The 20,744-nt window shown below is 52.5% G+C and overlaps 1 protein-coding gene across 5 annotated transcripts in view; it reads left to right on the top strand.

Annotated features, from left to right (window-relative positions):
• Positions 1 to 19,589, top strand: part of LOC144946629 (kinesin-like protein KIFC3) — a 48,838-nt gene extending 29,249 nt beyond the window's left edge. For 4 of the 5 annotated variants that reach the window (XM_078875646.1, XM_078875648.1, XM_078875649.1 and 1 more), the window contains 14 exons: positions 1,713 to 1,910; positions 3,516 to 3,689; positions 6,115 to 6,262; positions 6,989 to 7,119; positions 7,538 to 7,685; positions 8,995 to 9,176; positions 9,682 to 9,786; positions 10,001 to 10,131; positions 10,677 to 10,800; positions 11,746 to 11,875; positions 13,112 to 13,341; positions 14,268 to 14,396; positions 15,737 to 15,796; positions 17,630 to 19,589. In XM_078875646.1, coding sequence (XP_078731772.1) covers positions 1,713 to 1,910; positions 3,516 to 3,689; positions 6,115 to 6,262; positions 6,989 to 7,119; positions 7,538 to 7,685; positions 8,995 to 9,176; positions 9,682 to 9,786; positions 10,001 to 10,131; positions 10,677 to 10,800; positions 11,746 to 11,875; positions 13,112 to 13,341; positions 14,268 to 14,396; positions 15,737 to 15,763 — 1,857 coding nt within the window. In that variant the 3' untranslated portion in view covers positions 15,764 to 15,796; positions 17,630 to 19,589. The remainder of the gene's footprint in view (positions 1 to 1,712; positions 1,911 to 3,515; positions 3,690 to 6,114; positions 6,263 to 6,988; positions 7,120 to 7,537; positions 7,686 to 8,994; positions 9,177 to 9,681; positions 9,787 to 10,000; positions 10,132 to 10,676; positions 10,801 to 11,745; positions 11,876 to 13,111; positions 13,342 to 14,267; positions 14,397 to 15,736; positions 15,797 to 17,629) is intronic. The other variant, XM_078875647.1, reaches the window with a different exon arrangement.
• The last annotated feature ends 1,155 nt before the right edge of the window (positions 19,590 to 20,744 follow it).

Here is a 20,744-nt window from a genome sequence, read left to right on the forward strand (position 1 = left end):
ACCAGGCCGATGGGATGGTGGTGTGGGGTTGATGGTCATAAGTGTGTGGTGATGGGTTCAGGTTAGTTGAGGGTTTCCCAAAGGATTTTCTCCCACTGAACTGGCTCTGTATGGAGTTTGCCTGCTGATACAAGGGTGATGGACAAAATATTTCGCCTATTTTAATTTTGAGACAGTCCCTTGTACATTTTAAAAAATGTATTAATGTATTCCCTTAACACTCATAGTTTGACTTCCATATGTCCTGTAGCATCCATCGATCACAGGGTTCAGTGAATTGAGCGGCAGTTTCTCGGAAGCTTCAGCGCTAAGCCGGCGGTGATATTCTTTGTGTTTCACAAGTAATTTGACGTTAAGAGAACCAACAAACGTTACAACCCGGCAATAATCAAAAGCCACCAGACGTATTCGTGTCACAGCACAGAGAGAGAGAGAGAGCGAGGCGGCTTTGAGTAATTATCCTCGCAGCGCGTCAGCTTTGATCAGGGCTTGGTGGCGGAGCTGGCGTGTGGGATTAAGCCGTGTGCTGCTCGCGCCGATATCGCCATGACGCTCTGGAGGGGATGCCAAGTGGAGCCGCCTCTCTTGGCGGATGGACGAGGTTTTTAATTCCGTGGGCTCCGCCCCCAAACGCCTTCGGTGTCCGCTCGGGGACGACGCCCTTTCCGGACGCATGGCACGGGCGGCCTCTACTGCCGCTGCTGCCGTGGCGTTGTGGGCCCCCCGACTCGGCCAAGCCGTGGCGCGTCCGCCGCTTGTTGCTGCTATTGCAGGTGTTCGCAGGTCGAGTCCAGCAGCCACCCTGGTTAATGCTGCGGGCATACGAACCGTGAAAAAATACGTGCCATCCGCTTCACGGTGGATTTTAAAGGTCCCCTGGAGTTATTTGAAAGAGAGTAATGCCACGTGCCGCCGGCGTCGCGGTCCGAATTTGGTTCGATCCCAACCCTGAAAATTGCATGCAAATTACGGAAATAATTAATTGGATAAAAACCTCTTTGCAACAATGCCCTGTACCATCAGATTGCACCCGTCTGTGAAACATAGCACCTTTGCAGTACCCAGACTTATTAAGTATAAAATCGTTCCGCCTGGTTCACTCACTGTGCTGACAATACCACATTCACACACACACAGACACACACAGGCCAGTGTGCACAGGCCTGCAAGGAGGTGGGTGGCCCTTTCTGTATGGGCGTGTGGATAGATAGAGCAGCGTCGTGTCGAGTATCTTGCAGCTACTAAGTGGATCTGTTTTTTTTCATGTTTTTATAATAACTCAGCAGGAGCCTGGTACAGAGGGGGGAGGGGGGGGGTGCGGGGGGTGCACATAAACTCCACGTGGCAAATGTTGCCATGGAACTGTTCCCAAAGTCGATCAACTAGTATCTCTCTATCCACACTAAGGCCCCACGGTGAACAGTTATTGTGGAATGTCAATCAAACATGATTGCTTGAATTCGCACAGTTGGAATTTAGCCAGCTTAAGTGAAGAACTAAACCCAATTTGGATGTTATTGGCGGCTGAGGCAAGACTCGACAACCCGGTTCAACCGTTGGTATTTGGCCAGATTCAAACCCTTGATCTCAGCGGGGCCAGTTCGGCGCTGTGACCCCTGACCCCTACGTTCGGCGGCCGCCACCGCCGCTTGTTTCTGTGTTGGTTTTCAAAGTGGCCGTCGCTCTCGTGTTTCACTGCCGCGCGCGCAAAGGAGAACTTGCGGCTCAAGTCGCGGGTCGCTCAGCTGGAGGACGACCTCAAGCGGAGGCTCGAGAGGCTGGAGGAGCTGGAGCAACCCGGCGTCAGGGCAGCACAGCAACAGGGACAGGGCAAGGAGACTGGCTCGGCAGGGCAGCCCAGGAGCCCGCCGCCGCTGCTCAGCAACGGGAAGATGATGTCACTCATGAAGGTGCTTGCTTGCTCTGAAGTGTCGACAAAGGACTAAAATTATTTTCCAGGATGACACACGGCACCCTCCGTGGCCGTGCCCCTCGGCGACAGAGCCACCCCCTCCTACCCCGCTACCACCACCACTGCGGGCACCTGCAAGCGGAGGTGCCTCTTTCTGCGCCGCGCTCCGTGCAGCCGCTCCGTGCGGCCGCAGATCGTCCTGCAGCGCCGCGTTCTCGGCCTTATTCTGGGAAATCATTTCATCTGCGTAGGGGCCCCTTCCCGGTTCACGCGCTGGCGATGGCACCTCTTGTTCACATTTGTTCATCGAGGTAAAACCTCCCAAAGCAGTTTCTGAGCGCAGGCCCAATAACGCCTAGAGGTCGGCAAAAGATATAGCACAATCGTTGGTGTAATAGGGAAGAGTGAACACGCTTTTTGAATTGAAGCAAAGAGATGACAGTGGGAGGAGCAGCACAAGGAAGGAAGCAGCAAGAGAAGTGTTGTGAGCTGCGTTTCAGTGCTTGGAACTCATTCCCTGTAGCGGTGGGAACCCTGCGGTAGATGTCGCCATGGCAGTGAATGAGCGAAAGAGTGAGTGAACGAGCGAACGAGCGAGCGAAAGATCGTGCAAGCTAACGAGCGAGCAAACTAACGAGCGAGCGAGTGCGTCTCCTTTATGCGCGGTCCCAGCACAGCGCTGACCTGCCTCCCTGCAGAAAATGTCCCAATTTTTTTTCTTAATTAATGTGTTTATGTACGAGACTTCAAAGTAGCCAGGGATTTTACGGGTAATGAAAAAATGCTTTTTAATATCGCGTCATTCATTGGCGGATGCGGCAGCTGTGGTGAGAAGCACGTCCTCGCCTGACCTATGTACGTGCTTGCGTTGTATACATATGCCTGCGTGTGTGTGTGTGTCCATCCGTGTGTGTGCGCGTGTCCGTACGAGCATGTGCGCATGCGTGTGTGAGTATATCTGTGTGTGCATGTGGGGGGAGTGGTGGTGTAGCGGTTAGCGCGCTGCGCTACGAACCCAACGGCCCGAGTTTGATTCCCGCTCACGGCCAACACTGGTTACGATTATCTGAACCGGTCCTGGGCCTCCCTTAGGTCGACTCGGCCTCAAATGAGTACCTTGTGCGGTGATGCTGCCTATGCCACCCTCCTTCATGCACCGTGCCAGCCTTCATAGGTGCTCATTGAATGTTAACTACCTCGCCTGGTATACAGGAGGTCGTGGGTTCACTCCCAACCCTGACACCTGTATATTTGGAGTTTGCATGTTCTCCCCGTGGTCGCGTGGAATTTTTCTGCGGGGCCTCCGGTTTTTCCGTCCACAGTCCGAATCAACGTGCGATTTGAGTATTTAGCTGCCGTAAATGTCCACGTGCTAAGCCACTTCGTTGAGCTATCATTTGTGGCCATGTCTCTTCGACAAAAAGAGCTCTATAGCTCAGTGGACCTTAACTGGTAAAATAAAAAATAGTTTAGTTTTGGTATCTATCAGTGGATTGAAAAAGTACTCTAATCTATCATTACTATTACTGTTACCCGTAGGTGTGTCCGTGCTTATGCGAGCGTCTTTGCGTGTGCCTGCTCTCGCGCGTCTCGCCGTGCCCAGGGTATGGGCAGGCCCAGGGACCCGGACCCCACGGGGGGGGGCAAGGCCCCCCAAGCGCTCAAGGCCGAGAACGCGGCGCTGCAAGACGATCTGCGGCAGCTGCGGGGCGAACGGGAGCGGCTGCACAAGCTGTTGCACGGATCGCAGCGCACAGAGAGGCACCTCCGCTTGCAGGTGCCTGAGGGGGGGGGCGGGGGGAGCTCTAGCCGTGGAGCACGGCTACTGTGGGGCCTGTTGCACATGTTATGAAGGGGCCTAAAGTAAAAAACACACATAAATATTAAAACACGTACATTTTTTTACTTGCATAGTAAAGTAATTGATTTTTTTCATTTGCTAGACAGCCAGATAATATGACAAATTGCTAATCTTAAACACCCAGTCTATTTATAAAAGTTGAAGGTGGTATAGTGCTATAGTAATAGAGCAAGTGCAGAATCACTGAACCGGAATTGATAGCGTGAAAGCATTTAGTGTGGGGCCCTTGAAAGTACGGGGCCCGTAGCATATGCTAATTTTGCTACTAGGATCATCCGTCACTGGGTGCCATTGGGTGTCCGTTAGGGTTATCCTGGGAAATCTGTCGGTTATCTGTGGACATTCAAAGTCTCGGTTTTCCTCAGCTCTAATTGATGTTTTAGTTAGGCCTCTCTCTGAACTGTGGGTAAATTGAAGAAAGGCAACACCTCACAGCCAAACGTGGAAATTAGAGACGACGTTTCGTTTGGAAGTACACCAAACATAATCGGGTAAAAGATCCAGTCATTGGCACATAGCTCCTCCCCTCTTCCATGACGTGGCGACGTTTCAGCCGCGTGCGATTGGACTGGATTCCCGTACATAGCGAGTCGACTGGTCTCAGCCCGGTCACCAATGATTGCGCAAAAAGCCATTGCGTTGAATTCGTTGCGTCAAATCATTTGGATTAACCTTCATTCGAAGAAGAAAAAAAAACACCACCAACCCACCGCGTTGGATCAGGATCAGCGCCCTCTCGTGGTGTAGATACAAAAAAAAATCGCTTGAGGTCACCTCAGAAGTGGTTCTGTGATCTTTTTTTTTCTTAACCGAGGCAATGCGCGGGTGCGTTTCAAGCGCGTTGTGTCGCGCGTTCGACCCGATGGCGCGATTTAACCCGGTTTAAAGAGTGATGAGGGGGGTAGGAAGACGGGGGGGGGGGGGGGGGGGCTGCTGCTCCTCACAAGCCGGGCCACCACGGCGGGGTGAGGTTTAGGTATTTAAGAAAGGGGCCAGGGGGCGGGTGACAAGGAAAGTAACGGGTGCAAGCGAATCACCCTGAAAGTAAAACAAGACAGGTATCAAGGCGGTCAATGAGCGTTCGCGCTTCTCCTCCGTCTGCGGGGGTGGGGGGGGGGGACCGCCGGCGCTCATGCCGAAAAATGCAACTCGGATAAAAAAGTGAAAAAATAATCATCACGGCACAGCACAGCACAGAAGCGTTTTCGGTTGAACGAGTTGTGCGCGGAATCGGCGAGGTTGACGACACACCCTCGTTCCAGCGATATATTTTGGGGCCCGCTGTGGCTGGTGAAGTCATGTGTTTGTCGCCCAGAAGGCAAAAATCGCTTTACCGAATAAAATCCCACTTCAGTCGGGGTAATTAAAGGTCGGTGCCATGTCCCCGAGGGTTGTGTGTGAGACGCGTTGGCATGGGGACGCTGCATTAGTGCCCACGGTTTCTCATTTTTATTTTAACTCGGCTATTTATGACAAACGTTTAGCCAAGGTGCGCCGCTGAGACGCGGCGTCTCATTGGCCGAGCACCGAATACCCCGTGCCGTGACGTGGGCGTAAATATTATTCCGTATGTACGTGTGTGTGCAGCATGTTGAACTTTTTTCGCACCACACACACAGCCAACCGTGCTAATCGGTGCTCGTTCCACGCTGACCAGCAATAGTGAAGTATGGCCACCCACCCCCTTTGTACGCCGTGTTGGCCTTCAGAGGTGCCCGCTAACAGCACTCGCCCCAAGAATCTGTTCAGGTTATGTCTCGTGGTGTGATGGTAGTGGCCATGTGCGATGGTGTGTGCGTTTGGTGGTGATTGCGCGCGCGCGTGTGTGTGTAATGGTGCATGCGTGCATGCATGCGTGTACTGGTGCGTGTGTGATGGTGGTGCGTGCGTGTACTGGTGCGTGCGTGTAATCGCGTGTGCGTGCGTGTACTGGTGCGTGTGTGATGGTGGTGTGTGTGTGTACTGGTGCGTGTATAATGGTGCGTGTGTGTGATGGTGGTGCGTGCGTGTAATGGTGCGTGCGTGTGTGTAATGGTGCGTGCGTGTAATCGTGTGTGTGTGCGTGCGTGTAATCGTGTGTGCGTCCGTGTACTGGTGCATGTATAATTGTGTGTGTGTGTGATGGTGGTGCGTGTAATGGTGTGTGCGTGTAAACGTGTGTGCGTGCGTGCGTGTAATCGTGTGTGCGTGCGTGTACTGGTGCGTGTATAATTGTGCGTGTGTGTGATGGTGGTGCGTGTAATGGTGTGTGCGTGTGTGTAATCGTGCGTGCGTGTGATGGTGGTGCGTGCGTGTAATCGTGTGTGTGTGATGGTGGTGCATGCGTGCCGCCGTTTCGCAGCTGGAGGCGGCGGAGCAGGAGGCCGCCCTGACGCGGCGGGAGTTCCGGGAGGAGCTGGAGCGCCTCGAGGAGCTGCAGGAGCGAGCGGTGGCCGAGACGGCGCTCACCTCGCAGGCAGAGCTGTGCAGGGCGCACACCTACGTGCTGGGTGAGCTCACCCGGCCCTCGCTCGCCCGGCCCTCGCTCGCGGCAACGCCGGGTTTCCGCCGGTGCCCGGTGCGCCCGCTGACGGCCGTGCCGCTCCGGCGAGGATGTCCCACCCGGAGGGAGATTGGGGATTCGGACGGTGACGTGAACGCAAACGGAATATACGGGTAACTGAACGGGATAAATGTGCACGGAGCGCAACTGCCGCCCCGAGCAGGACGGACGGAACGATCGTTAACGACCTGCTAACCGGCACGGCTGCAAGCTCCTCTTGGGGTATAGGCTTTACCTGGGATGCTGAGGAGTTTGATTCCTCTGTAGTTGGAGCACATCCTCTGTTCCCCTTTCAAAAGAACGGGAACCACGACTTCAGTTTGCCAATCCAGAGGTACTGTACCCACCTTCCATGCAACGTTATAATTATTATATATTTTTAATCGATCTTAGTTTTGCCCGAGTCAACGCTGCGGGGGAGTAGGGGGTGGGGGATTGCTCGCGTCGTTCCTCGCACAGGCCGATCGCGCCACCTGGTGGCAGGATGGGAGCTGAGCAGCCCAATGCAAGAGGAGACCGCACGGATGCCTCACAGCGGATTATAAGACGCACACCCCCCCACCCCAACCGTCATCCCCTTCATAATCCAGGAACGAAAGTGCGTTGTCGTATTCCGGAGAATGCCGCCGTGACCTTTGGCTCCTCTCCGTCCGGTGCCGCCGCCACCGTGTAGACGTGCAGGACCGGCTGACGGCACTTGGCCCGGCGCTGCTGTCCCTGGCGAGCGACTACCGTAGCTTGAAGGAGGAGACCAAGAGCTTCCCCCAGCTGCTGGAGGCCAGCGTGGCCAACGTGGAGACCCAAGTGAGTGACCCGCGGTGTCGTGAGCGCGCGGGATAAAACGCGCCGCGATCGTTCCCTTTCGGCGTCGCGATTTACGCCGGTGGCCGGCAGCAGTCTGTGGTCCGGCCGCAAGACATTTCTGGCATGCTGGTCAATCTGTCGGACACAGTCTGTCATGTGGAGTGTTTTTGCTGTCTTGGGTTGTGAGAGCCCCCACTGCAGGATATTTATCTCCACTGGAATAAACTTAAGACTCAGCACAGCATCGTCATTGGATGCTTTTAGAACAATTATTATGAGCTCCAATTTCATTTGTACTGCGCTGTTGATTCGCAGAGGCATAACACCCGTAAAATATATATTTAATATTAATTCACGGCTTGCTGTCTTTTAGGCAGCAGCAATAATAATATGATTTGTTTCATTATAAATTACATAGGGGATTTCTGTGCCGCCCGTGTGCTCGCCGCGGCAGCTGGCGCGAGCCGTGGAGGAGATGTCGAAGCGGTGCGACGAGATGGAGCGGCGGTACCAACGGGAGATGGCGCTGAGAAAGAAATACCACAACCAGCTGGTGGAGCTGCGGGGTACGACGGACGCGCTTAATCGGCTTGAGCCACGCTAAGGCTGCGAGACGCGCGCTATCCGCCCGCTCGGCGCGGCGAAGGGCACTGAAGCTCATCCGGTCAATCAATCGGAGCCTCTTAATCCAGTTGTGCGGGAACCTTCCCCTTGCCGAGAGCAGATTAGGACTTGAAATAGCTTAGGGCAGGCGATCACACGCCCCGTGACTTCTGTCGCCGTCAGTGACAGATGCCGGTCAATCGGTATGCAGGGATGGGTAAATATCGGCCGTTGTTTAATCAGGAGATGAAATTAGCACCCGTTGAGAATCGTGAAAAGTCGTTGCCTCTTTTGCAAGGGTGATGATCTGGGTTACGTCAAGGCGGATTAAGTGCACGGATAGAAAAGAAAAGTTACCTTAGGTACACAAAGCAATCATGTGCTGCTGCCAGGCTGGAAATGTTTCCCTCTTGTTCCCGACTGGTGTGGCTAAGGTGCTTGCAGTGATGGGTAATTATTGTGTGTGAGCCATTTTTAAGTGGCCTCATGTGGCCAAGGGCCTAGCCTAAAGTAGGCCAAGGTTGAGGGCGGCTTGGCACAAGTGGGACGGAACCGAGCGTAAAGCGGTCCGAATGCGTTTGAGAATTATTTGGTGGTTGTACCGAGGTCGCTCCCTGAGAGTGCTCCACGAATCGATTCTCTGGCGTGTTAATGGCGGAGCTGTAAGAAAATGTCTTGGGATAACGATACACTACGAGCGCGTTCGAGGCAAAATAACCGCATCGACATTATCTTGCATGTTGATTGTTATTTCACAATATTTGATGGTTTTCGCATTTACACGATGTTTCTCGCTATGGCAGTGCCAATGAGTCCTGCACGTGGTTTACGTAGCTCGCTTGGTGTAATGGTGTGGGGTGCACTTGGTTGACGGTTCTTGGAAAAAGTAATATTATAAATAAACCTAAGGACGAACAATCATAACACTTGTGTGCCGACTGAGGTGTCAGAATGTGTCCCCGCTTAGTTGGTTGAATATCTTTGAATGCCACACGGCTCGCGGAGCGAAACGTGGGGCGTCGTGCAGAACGGCACGCGGTCACAACCCGGGGAGCGCGCCCCGCGGAGCCGTCGAGCCGCGCGTTTGAATGTGAACCTGCCCGGTAGGCGGCGGTGAACCCCTCTGAACGCACACACACACGCACGCACACACGCACACACGCACGCACGCACACACGCACGCACACGCACGCACACACGCACACGCACGCACACACATGCACACGCACGCACACGCACGCACACACACGCACACACACGCACGCGCGTTAGGCAACATCCGCGTGCTGTGCCGCGTGCGCCCGGCGATCGAGGAGGACGGGGAGGGCACGCCGGCGCACAGCGTGGTGCAGGTGGACCCCGAGGACGACGGCGCGGTGCACGTGGTGCAGCGAGGGCGCCAGCACTCCTTCCAGCTTGACCGCGTCTTCCCCCCGCACGCCTCCCAGGAGGAGGTCAGCGCGCGCACGCACACACACACGCACGCACACACACACGTACTCACGCACGCACTCACGCATGCACGCACTCACGCACTCATGCACTCACGCACGCACGTACTCACGCACTCGCCCCCGACACTCGGCTACCGCTTGTCCCTCGCGCCGCCTGCACTGTACCAGTTTGGTTCGTGAACTGCGACCGCAAACTGAGACTCGGGGTCCCACAGGAGCCTCGGTCGGAGGCCTTCATCCTGCAGTGGATCGATCATGACATTATAACGATGATAACGATGATGAATTGTGCTGAATTTATTTATTCGAGGTTATTTTACAGGAGGGCCTTGCTATGCAATTCCTTACTGACGAACGAACGTGCAGTGTGAATTTCAAACGAGGTGGAAGCTGCTGGTCTTGTCCTTTTCTGCGTGTGTTGCGCACGCACGCACGCACGCCTGCTCGCGCCGCCGCACGTTTTCCGTCTCGAGACACCTCGACGGGCATGTGTCTACCCCGCCAGGTGTTCAGGGAGGTACAGGACCTGGTGATGTCCTGCGTGGACGGCTACAACATCTGCATCTTTGCCTACGGCCAGACGGGCTCGGGCAAGACGTACACCATGGAGGTAATCTTCCTCGCTGGTGAACACGGCGCGTCCCTCCCGTCTGGCTCCACGCGTAGGGCCGCTCCTGGATGAGGGCCTCTCCGCGCCGTGTGGGTCGAGCGATGGGGTTATTCGACCACGCCGGACTAGTGCGCGTTGAAGGTCGGCAGCAGAGACCAAGGAGCATAGAAGTACACTATCACCATCGTCATCATCATCCTCTGCGCGCGCGCAGGGCACGGCCAAGGCGCCTGGGATCAACCAGCGAGCGCTGCAGCACCTCTTCCAGGAGATGGAAGAGCGGCAGGATGAGTGGCGGTACGCGCTGTCGCTCAGCATGCTGGAGATTTACAACGAGACTCTGCGGTGAGGGCCCCTTGCGAGCGGTGCGAGCGGTGCGAGCGGTGGCAGCGGGCAGGGGCCCGTCGGTCGATGCTGTCCCACGGGACGGGCAGAACTTGGCAGCCTCAGCAGCTGTGCACCGATGCCACATTCACACGATTAGTGAAAAGGCGAGCTGACAAAACACGTGGCTGAAAATGACTAAATAGTAGATGTCAGCTCGCGAAAAGCATTGCGCAACTCTTGGAATTTTCTTTACTTTTGAAAGATCGTTTCAATGTGATCTCTTACCTCTGGCCTTAGGGGGGCAGGGTGGGTGGGGTGAGGGAGGTGGAGCAAAAGTTTGAGTTCCACAGAGATAAAGATCTCTCTTTAGAATGTCCATGGAAATACAGCATGAGCCCTGACCACGCTCTAAGGTGTCGCGTAACGACGCTCCCTTCCCCCCTCGCCCTGCGCGTACGTGCGCGCGCGTTCTTTATCGGTGCTTGCAAAACAGCACTTGCCCCAACAGTCTGCCAAAGGCTTTAACGGCGGGGGGTTGTGGGATCTTTGTCTTCGTGTGGCAGGGATCTGCTCGGGAGCGAGGGGCACGGCCGCTTGGACATCCGACTTTGCCCCGACGGCAGCGGCGAGCTGTGTGTGCCTGGCCTGCGGCAGGAGCCCGTGTCCTCGCTCGGCGACGTCCACAGGGTGACTCTCGTCTCTGGGCGCGCCGCGGTGGCTAGGAGATGTTAACTACCTCGCCTGGTATACAGGAGGTCGTGGGTTTGATTGCGATCTCTCACGCCTGCTGCTGTGTATATTTGGAGTTTGCATGTCTCTCATCATCATCATCATCATCATCACGGTGGCTAGGAGATGTTAACTACCTCGCCTGGTATACAGGAGGTCGTGGGTTTGATCGCGACCCCTGACGCCTGCTGCTGTGTGTATTTGGGGTTTGCGTGTCTCTCTCTCTCCCCGTGGTCGCGTGGATTCTTCTCTGGGTCTTCCGGTTTCTCCCTCCACAATTAGAAACACAACATGCAATTTGAGCATTTGGCTGCTTTAAATTTCCACACTATGAGCCACTTCATTGAGCTAACATTTGTGGCCAGGTCGCTTCATCGGGCCTTACCTGGTGAAATAAAAAAGAGCGTATAGTTTGTACCCTTAGCCACGCCCACGGTTATCCATTTGCCGCAACGCACGGGTGATGAATGGGCTTGCGATTTCCCCCTGTGCTCCATTTGTTACGCACCTGCTGGCAATGTCTGTTGCATTGCGACCCCCGCAGATGGCAGTGAAGCAGTGGTTGCCGAGACGTTAGTGTTCTACGCTGAATGTTGTTTTCACTCTCCAAGTCAAATGTAATGATAATAACAGCTCACGCCATCTGAAAAAAAACCAGGTTTTTTTTGTAACGGGGGAAGTGTTCACGTGTTTTAGTGAAATTCTAATCCTCGTGCTACCTTAGTTCTGAATTATAAGTGGAATGTTGAACACCTGTAAATCAATTGGAGCGTGACGTGTCCCCCGTGAAAGTGGTGGGTTGCTCTGTAGCTGCTCGCCTCCTACTTTATTGCTCGCAGTGAAAGCGAAAACACATTCCACTTCTCAGACGTATGCCACCGCGGCGTTGACGTCTCCCAACAGCTGGTGTCCCTCGGCCACAGCAACCGCGCCACGCACTGCACCAACATGAACGAGCACAGCTCGCGCTCCCACGCGCTCATCCTGGTCACCGTCAGCGCCACCAACTCCATCACGGGCACCAGCACACGAGGTGCGCGCAGGGCCGGCCGGGCGGGCAGCCGTGGCCATGCCGATGCGTGGCCAAGCTGTGTCTCTGCGGGGTCGCGGCGGGGGTTGGGGCAGGGATGGGGGTCTGTGGAGGAGAGCTAACACATTTACAGGGAGGCTCAACCAGGACACATGTTGCGCTGGCAAGCCTCCCCTGCCCTCCGTCGACCCCCTCCCACTTTTACATGGCGACGCCAACTCGACCACTGGCTCCGTGGCCACGGTGAGCGGCGTTGCTCTGACATTAATCCCCCCGCGGCTGCTCGAAGGCCTTGCCTACCGAAAACTGCCACAAGTTTTCGACTGGAAACCTCGAAGAGTTTTGGCACACTTGCAGTAAGGCTGCCAAACGACCTTGGTTTGACTGGGGCAGTGCCGGTTCAAAGAAAGGCCATTCCGGTGATCCAAAGCATTTGCAAAAATCAGGATTTTATCCCCGGTTTAACCTTTACTGTGACTCGGGCCACCTGAGCCATGGGCAAGGCCTGTGAGCAGTGGGCGGGGCTTCCTGAACAGTGGGCGGGGCTTCATGAACAGTGGGCGGAGCACCTGAACAGTGGGCGGGTTTATATGAAGTGGGCGGGTTTATATGAACAGTGGGCGGGGATTCCTGAACATTGGATGGGGCTGTAATCTTGACTTAAAGTTTCGTGACTGCAGGAATTCATATTCTTTGGGGTTTTCAGTAAAGCCACGTAGATAGAAAAACTAAGAATTTTAATTTTATCACTTTTTAAATTTTTTTTAATTTAGCTTTCTAGTTACGTAACTTTACCGAAAGACTCAAAGAAAATTGGGCGAGGCTACCTGAGCAGTGGGCGGGGTTACCTTAACAGTTGGGTGGGGCTATTTGAACAGTGGGTGGGTCAACTGAGCAGTGGGTGGGGTACCTGGACAGTTGGCGGGTTCACCTGAACAGTGGGTTGGGGCACATGAACAGCGGGTGGGGCACCTGAACAGTGGGCGGGGCACATGAACAGTGGGTGGGGCCAACATGCTGGAAGCACGAGGAGGAGGCAGCTCACTGGGCGGAATTAGAGGTTGAGTCGGCGTGGCTTTGTAAAAGTGGCCATGACTGAGACAGAGAGGGCCTGTTCAACTCACCGCATGTCCCTGTTCGAGCCTGCCAGGAATGTGGTAGGTTCATCGATAAACGTTGAAGTAAGTAAAGACACATTGTGCATGTACAGCGCGCATGACCCTCGGCACTCGGTCGCAGGGAGGCTGAACCTGGTGGACCTGGCGGGCTCGGAGCGGCTCGCCAAGTCGCGGGCCGAGGGCGACCGTCTCCGCGAGGCCCAGAACATCAACCGCTCGCTGGCGGCGCTCGGCGACGTGATCCAGGCGCTGCGGGCCAAGCAGGCGCACGTCCCCTTCCGGAACTCGAAGCTCACGTACCTCCTGCAAGACTCGCTGGCCCGGGAGAGCAAGACGCTCATGGTCATCCAGGTGAGAGTTCGCGAGCCGTGCTTTGAAGGAGGAGCGCTTGCCCACGACCGGGTCGGAGGGACGGTGGGGAATTTATTACAGGTCATGATAGGTTTCTTGTTTTTTTCGATTTAAAGCTTTCGTGACTGCAGGGATTCATCTTCTTGGTTCTTTCGGTAAAGTCACGTAAAAGGGAAATAATAAAATAATAAAACAAAACATAATAAAATTAAATAATAGAATGTATTATTTTATTATGTTGTATTTTTTTTATTTTATTATTTCCCTTCTACGTGACTTTACCGAAAGAATCAAGAAGAGGATAGGTTTCTTGTTTTTCCGCTGCTGCCCCCGATTGAATGGAACTCCCTTTCCCCCCTACAGCTATCCGCACTGTCTTCATCATCATCATTTATTATTTAAGCTGTGGCTCCCATATAGTAGGTCTCAATGTGCCAGAAAAAAGGGTTATTTGAGATGATCGCTCATTACAGCTTCCTCGCTCCCTCTGCCTATCAGTGACTGCCTCTCTCTACAATAAACACGCCCGCTGTTTCTGCAGCGTGTTCAGACGTGGTGCATTTGGAAGCAATGTCAATCCGCGTCGTAATCGTGCAGTTTCACCCGCGTTTCTCGCATCGCGCCTGTGCGCAGTGGTTGGTTGGCTTCTAAATGGCCCACTGTTTTGTTCTGTACGATCTGATCGATTCTATGTACATACGCGGTGAGTCGCATTTAAGCACTTGATGAAATCAAAATTGCGTAGTATCCTACGACTGTGCAGGTTTTGGCGGCCGTGCTGCTGTACGGAGCCCTCTCTCCGGTGCGCGGGCTCTTGGCCGCGCTGCGAGTCGCCCGGCACGTGGAGTGCAATGTCGGGCACCATGCCGAACAGCACGCGGTCCAACTGTGATGAAACGCGCGTCGTCTGCACTGCGATTGACCAGGTGGCCCCGGCGGCGCGCCACGCGGCCGAGACGATCTGCTCGCTGCACTTTGCGCAGCGCGCGCGCGCCGTGGAGCTGGGGCCCGCCGCCCGCCGGGTCGAGCCGCCGGACGCCACGATGCCAGCGGAGGTCGGTGATCGGCCGTGGAGACCGTGAAATTTAATTTTGCACCTCCCATCAATATTTGTTCTCACCAGCGAAATGTTTGTCCCCCCCTACTTTGAACTGGGTGGAAACTCTCAAGAGATCGATGTCTAAGGGACCCGTTTTTTTGTCAGTGTGCAAATGATGAAAACGAAGAATGGATTTCACCCTTTCTGGCAATAACACGGGGGGTGTTAAGATGTTCGGACACCGAATAGACACCGATTGCAAGGCGGCATCGAGGCTGCATGAACCGCACAAGATGAGTCTCACTTGCAACGGTGGCACGTGAGCCACACAAATGACGAAAGAAAACAAACAAAGTCGAGCAATAAAACAAACAGCAGAGTGAAAGCGAACAGAAATCAGAACAAAAACATCCCGTGACGCACGAGGGATCGAAGACACTGCGTGCGTACAAACACGAATTGACGTGAAACAATAAACTCCGTGCAGTGCAAGTCGGATTAGATGCGGATGCGGCCGTGGTGACGTAATGCTTATCAGACTACACTTGCAGTCCAGAGTTCGCCGGTTCAATCGCTCGCCAACAATGGTGCAGGTTTCTTAAAACCCCGCCCACGTTTGTGCGCCCAGCAGTATTAATGGGTACAGCACAGTTGACCGGCAGGCCACGTGTGTTGGGGTGAAGTGTGGCTTCACCAGGCTCTTGCAACACGTCTGGCCAGCGTGGAAGAGTAGGCCAAAAAATGTCATTTCTAGAAAGGGTCTACAGGGCCCCTTCTAGCGGGGAGGCCCTTCCGCCAGAAGTGCCGTGAACAGGCAATTGCAAGGGCTGCGCCGTTACCTCTAGCAGGAAAAGTGTCATTTTTTTAATTGTCAATTTATTCACCTGTGGCTCATGTAGACATTTGATGCCTTGCAAAAGGTTCCTATTTGGTGTTTGAACATCTTAACACCTTTTATTGCCAGAAAAGGGTTAAACCGATTATTATTTTTCATCATTTGTATCCTGGCAAAAAGGTAGATATAACTGTTCGCCCCGAGCTATAAGTGTTCTGGAACTTGCATTGCCTCTCTGCCGTGCGCCTTGTGGCGTTCTCTGGTCTAAGACTGGTGAGACTAGGCCATCAACAAGGCTGTCTCTGCTGTAGGCCAATCAGTTTCAATGACAACGCGAGTATATTATTAGCGCATGTTTACTTGCGTTTTTTGCCACAAGTATGGTTAATGCAGTACTTGATGCCTTGCAAAAGGTTTCTATTTGGTGTTTGAACGTCTTAACACCTCCAGTTTTATTGCCAGAAAAGGGTGAAATGTGTTTTTATTTTTCATCAAGTTATTCACCCGTTTTCTTTCTTTAGGTGAAGGGAAAACTTTCGAGAATATGAAGAGTGGAAGCTGCCGGAACCTGGATTCTATAGGTAAGTGTGCACTGGTGAGGACACCATGGTCGTCGTGGATGATGAACGCTTTACACCGAACGGAACTCGCGTTAAGCATGTGCATAGTATGTTTTCAACAAGACAGGATTAAATAATAGTACAAATTATTTTAAATAATTGTACAAATGATGTAATCGTATAAAGCGTCATTCTTGCAGTTGCATCCCACAACGCTGCACATCAATTATCCAGTTCCGCACACAGATAATGGCAAAAACAAACCCGCAATAAATTTCGATTTGAAGCTTTCGTGACTGCAGGGATTCATATTCTTGGTTCTTTCGGTAAAGTCACGGAGAAGGAAAATGAAAAAATAAAACAATTAAATTGCTGTGGTTTTCACACCTGATGATGATTGCTTGTGTTGCAATCGAAACGTCGTGAGAATTTAATAGTGAAATTTTTATTATTTTATTATTTTCCTTCTATGTGACTTTACCGAAAGAACCGAGAATAAAAACCCCCCACTACTTAGCAAATAAAAAAAACGAATACATAAATGACGAGAATACACATTACAAGGAAAAAATCATTACAGAGAAAATAAATTAACATAAATATACACATCGTGGGGGCAGTTGGGCGGTTCAGGTGGACACCGACGTGGCACTGCTGCGATCGTAGGTTTTAATCGGGGCAAACAGCCGTGATGAAAACCGGGTTTGTTGAGTGCAGAGAATTGATGAAATCGGCTCAGTCACCAATGACTGCACGCACTTTATGTTTTACGTGGAGTTTAATTTCTACTTTAATTTGACATTTTCCAGATGAGGACTGAAAATGTTGCTTCGACTGTCACGTCACTGAACATCTCTTGTGGCAACGCACTTGAGAAAGTGTGACGACAAATGCAACTAACGGGGAGCGGTCATGCAGTGGTTCGCTCGCTGTGCTACGAACCCGGCGACCCGAGTTCAATTCTTGCTCACGACCAATAACTGTAGCGAATATCTGAATTGTTCCTGGCCGTCCACGAGGTCGACTCAGCCTTAAATGAATACCTGACACGGTGTGTAAACATCAGCATTGGCGAGAACACGGTGGATGGGTGTGGTGGTGTTGGCCACCCACCCGCTCATGTGCCATGCTGGCCTTCATAGGTGCTCGTCTAACAGCATTTTCCCCAACGAGTCTACACGGGGGTCCTTGTCGTTGACTATGTGAATGAGGCAATTAAAGGGACCTCAAAAGTAGTGATATCACATTTCCGGGTGCTGTTCTCTCGCATGGGGTGGAGTTACGCCGCTGTCTGGGAGAGTGCCGAATGGGAATCTCTCCGTCTCGTGTAACACCCCTCGGCACCGTTTCATGAAATTAGGGGTAAGACATTCAGGGGAGCGGTCCGTGCACTGTGCTGTGACCCCGGCGACCTGAGCCTAATTCTCAGTCACGGCTAACATCAGTGGCGAGCGATATCTGAACTGGACTTGGGCCCCTCGCTTCAAGAGTCTGCACTGACCGGCAGGGTAAAGTATGGTCAAACAACCCCCACATGAGATGTGGCATAAAGAGGCCTTCATTCAGCAGTCGATTTGACAAAATAACTGACCGTCATAGTATTGACATGTTAAAAATAGAAACATGGGAAAAAACAATTGCATTCTCATAACATAATCATCGGCCAGGATCAATCCGCTGATGGATGAAGGCCTCTGCAGGCCACTGCCGTCTTTTCCACCATGCTGCAATAGAACAAAATAAGCGTACTGTTGGTATTTAGATTGGTTAGGAATGTAACGATGATAGGACAGAGCCTCATATTCTCGGAGTAATGAGACGCACTGTCCTATGTCAATATTTTCTTTCAATCAGGAGAAATTTTCCATGGCGAGCACAGCTGTCTCTGGGAGGTTGGACAAGAGGATCATTTCCCAACTCGTCTGGCAAGATTGGCATACACAGCGCCAAGAGGAATGGACTCTGACGAACTGGTTTTCAGCGTTGTCTTGGTATCTCTGCTGGTATTACAAGATGCCCTGACACAGCTTTTTAACCGGTGCTCAGCATAAGCAAACTAAGCAAAAGTGTAGGCCTCCATGAAGCACAAGGAGCCGCGGATTAATGAAAAATCGGGGTGCATCAAGTATGAGCTTGAATTGAAATCCTAATAAACATAACGGACCAATTAACACAACAAACCTAGTAATTTATCTCGCGTCTATCTTATCTGCATTTCTCTCTCCCGCAATCTCACCACCCCTCTATTTTTGATCTACATCTCTTATCTCTAGTCTCTTATCCCTTCTGTCATCTCACTATGATTTTTTGTATATATTTTGAAGGGGGAACGGGGGCCTCACAAATTTAATTTATGACCGGGGCCCCCAGTGGTCCTGCATCACCACTGCTCTCAACGTCTCAGAGCGGTGCGGCAGCCACCCAGACCGGGTGTGACATACGGAACATGGAGCATCTGTTGGTCTGTCAGCTCCCCGGAGGAGCCATGCACTGTGAAGGAGCTTGCCTGGGCTACAGACCCAGGCCACATTATCATCACGAGCCATGGTCTATCAACTGCTGGTAATAGAATGCACCCGATACCGGAGAAAACTACAAGACGACAACCCCCACACGCAAGTGCCTATTGCTCACCGGCGTCTGGCCGTGACCCCATGTCCAGCGGACTCTTGACAAGCAACCGGCGCGGGACACAGGCGATTTCTCTCGCGCTACGTTCGAGGGCTGCGCTCCTTGCGTGCCTGCCTGCCTGCGCGGCCAACCACTGAGAGTGCAATCGCCGCCGCTGCCGCTGCTGCTGCTGCCTATTGCGACACCGGAGAGGTGTGGAAGCTGACTTGCCTCACCGGGCAACCCAGCTGGGAACTGAGAAACGAGGTCACCGAACGGACCAAGCTGACGGGTGTGTCCAGAAACACAAGGTTGTTTTTTGTTTGTTTTTATAAAGTGTGCGTACGTGCCTATGATCGAATCACCCGCAATGCACCCAATGCCCGTCAGAATTTAGACGAAAAGCAGGGTTGGGCCTAGATAGTGCTTGGATGGGTGACTGTGCCATACCTTACAGGTTTCATAGGTTGCTTCAGAGATGGGATCTGGGTCATGGAGGTGCAGTGCAATACAATTGTTGTACTGCGCTTCTATGCTTCCACGTATATGCTGCCCACCCCGACCAAGCGCGTACTCTCTCGCGTGGTGAAGTATGCTAACAAAAATCGAGCGTTGCTCTGGGTGAGGCCCTCAAATCAGCGGTTGATTTTGGCAAGAGGACCCTACGTGTGCAGTGCTGCGCTTACAGGGCGGACGAGTTTACAAATGCAGTGACCGAACGCACATTCCGCGCGAACAAATATTTATTTGAAAATAAAATTTGCTCTGTTTTTTTTGGGTGAGGCGGGGGGGGGGGAATAACGAAACTGCAAAGAGTTTGAGAAATAAACCTTGACCAGCCAAAAGTGTTGTGTTGGCAATGCAGCTTTGAGACATGGAGCGCCTTTGTATCTTCTCATTAAGATTGTGCACGTGAACAAACGCCTGCGTACGCAAATCTCGTTTGTGCGTCAGGCGCATTGAATACGGTCGTTTGATTTTAAATTAAATTTGTATAAGCGCTTTATATGATATAACTGAGGATTTCTACCGTTTTTAATGTGCACATTTTCTACGTTGCCGTTGTTGATAGCCACGGCATCGTGAAAGTACGAGGATGCCGTACGTGTATAGCCATACGACAGTGCTGCATCTTTGATATGTACCGTATATACTATGTATACTCTGTATTCGTATGCGTGACTATTAAAATGACCACATTTTTTCCAACTTGAAGTCTGATTTTTCACCGAGGCAGTGATCGGATTGCCTGCACCTCTCAAAACATTTGCACGAAAATATTTTGCGTGGACTCGGTCGTGGTGATGAGACGGGCAGCTGCTGCTGTTGATGGTGCTGGTGGATTTGAAAGTGGCGCTGCTGATAATGGCGTGGTGGTTCTTTTCGTTGGTGACTGATGTTCTTTTAGTTGGCGAGTTTTACTGGTAGGAACCTCCTGGTTACACCAGCCCACAGGGGATTATTGTGTCCGTCCGTCGTGCATCAAAGGATGGGGGGGTGGGTCTGGGTGGGGCTGGGTGAGGAGGGTGGGGTGGGGCTGGGTGGGGGGTGGGAGGGGTGGGGCTGGGCGGGGAGGGGCTGGTCACCCCGTTGTGCCCTTATAAAACTCAACGTTTAACCTACTCACGCCGGCTTGTGCCCGCCCTCACAGTCGGGCATATTTGCAGAATACACCACGCCGCCGTTGACCCTGGCCATTGACCGAGCAACCCAACGTTCCTACCAGCTCTCTCCGCAGGAATGTGTAATGCAGTCTGCATTGTTCGCTAAACAAATGTATAGTCGGTGCGGAGACGGAACTGAGATGCACTCGCTCTATGTCGTCGTGTGGATAAGGGCACGAGCGTTCAGTAGCGGGCTCTGCCTCAGTTGGTGGAAATTATCGGCAAACTTCGAGAAACAAAACGATGTGGTTCGCCGGTTATGGAGGCTGTAGATGTGTGTTTATGACGGGAGCTTGAGCACATTAGGATTTTAGGCTGATCCGGCACGATTGGCTATGTACGGTGCGAAAGAAGTTCAGCATACATACATACACGCGCCAGGACCAGATTAAGGCTCTTGTAGGCCCTAGGCACTTCTGTTTCGTCGGCCTTCCGTGATAACTTTATACAGTTGGTACTGCTTCCTATGTTACCACTACCACCGCTGTCACTCGCTAAAGCTGATAAAACATTTCTCCGACCAAGCATAGGGACTACTCTCGATTGAGAATGATAGTGCGAAAAACGCCATTTGAAGATGTTATTTGCTAATTTTGCAATGAAAAAGAAATCTTAAAAAGCTCACTTGCGGTGTTAATTTCTCTCACCTTATGAAAAAAAAAACATTGACATGAATGCCTCTTTGTATGTACACT

Source organism: Lampetra fluviatilis, chromosome 42 (genome assembly GCF_964198595.1).
Source record: "Lampetra fluviatilis chromosome 42, kcLamFluv1.1, whole genome shotgun sequence".
NCBI classification, from domain to species: domain Eukaryota; kingdom Metazoa; phylum Chordata; class Hyperoartia; order Petromyzontiformes; family Petromyzontidae; genus Lampetra; species Lampetra fluviatilis.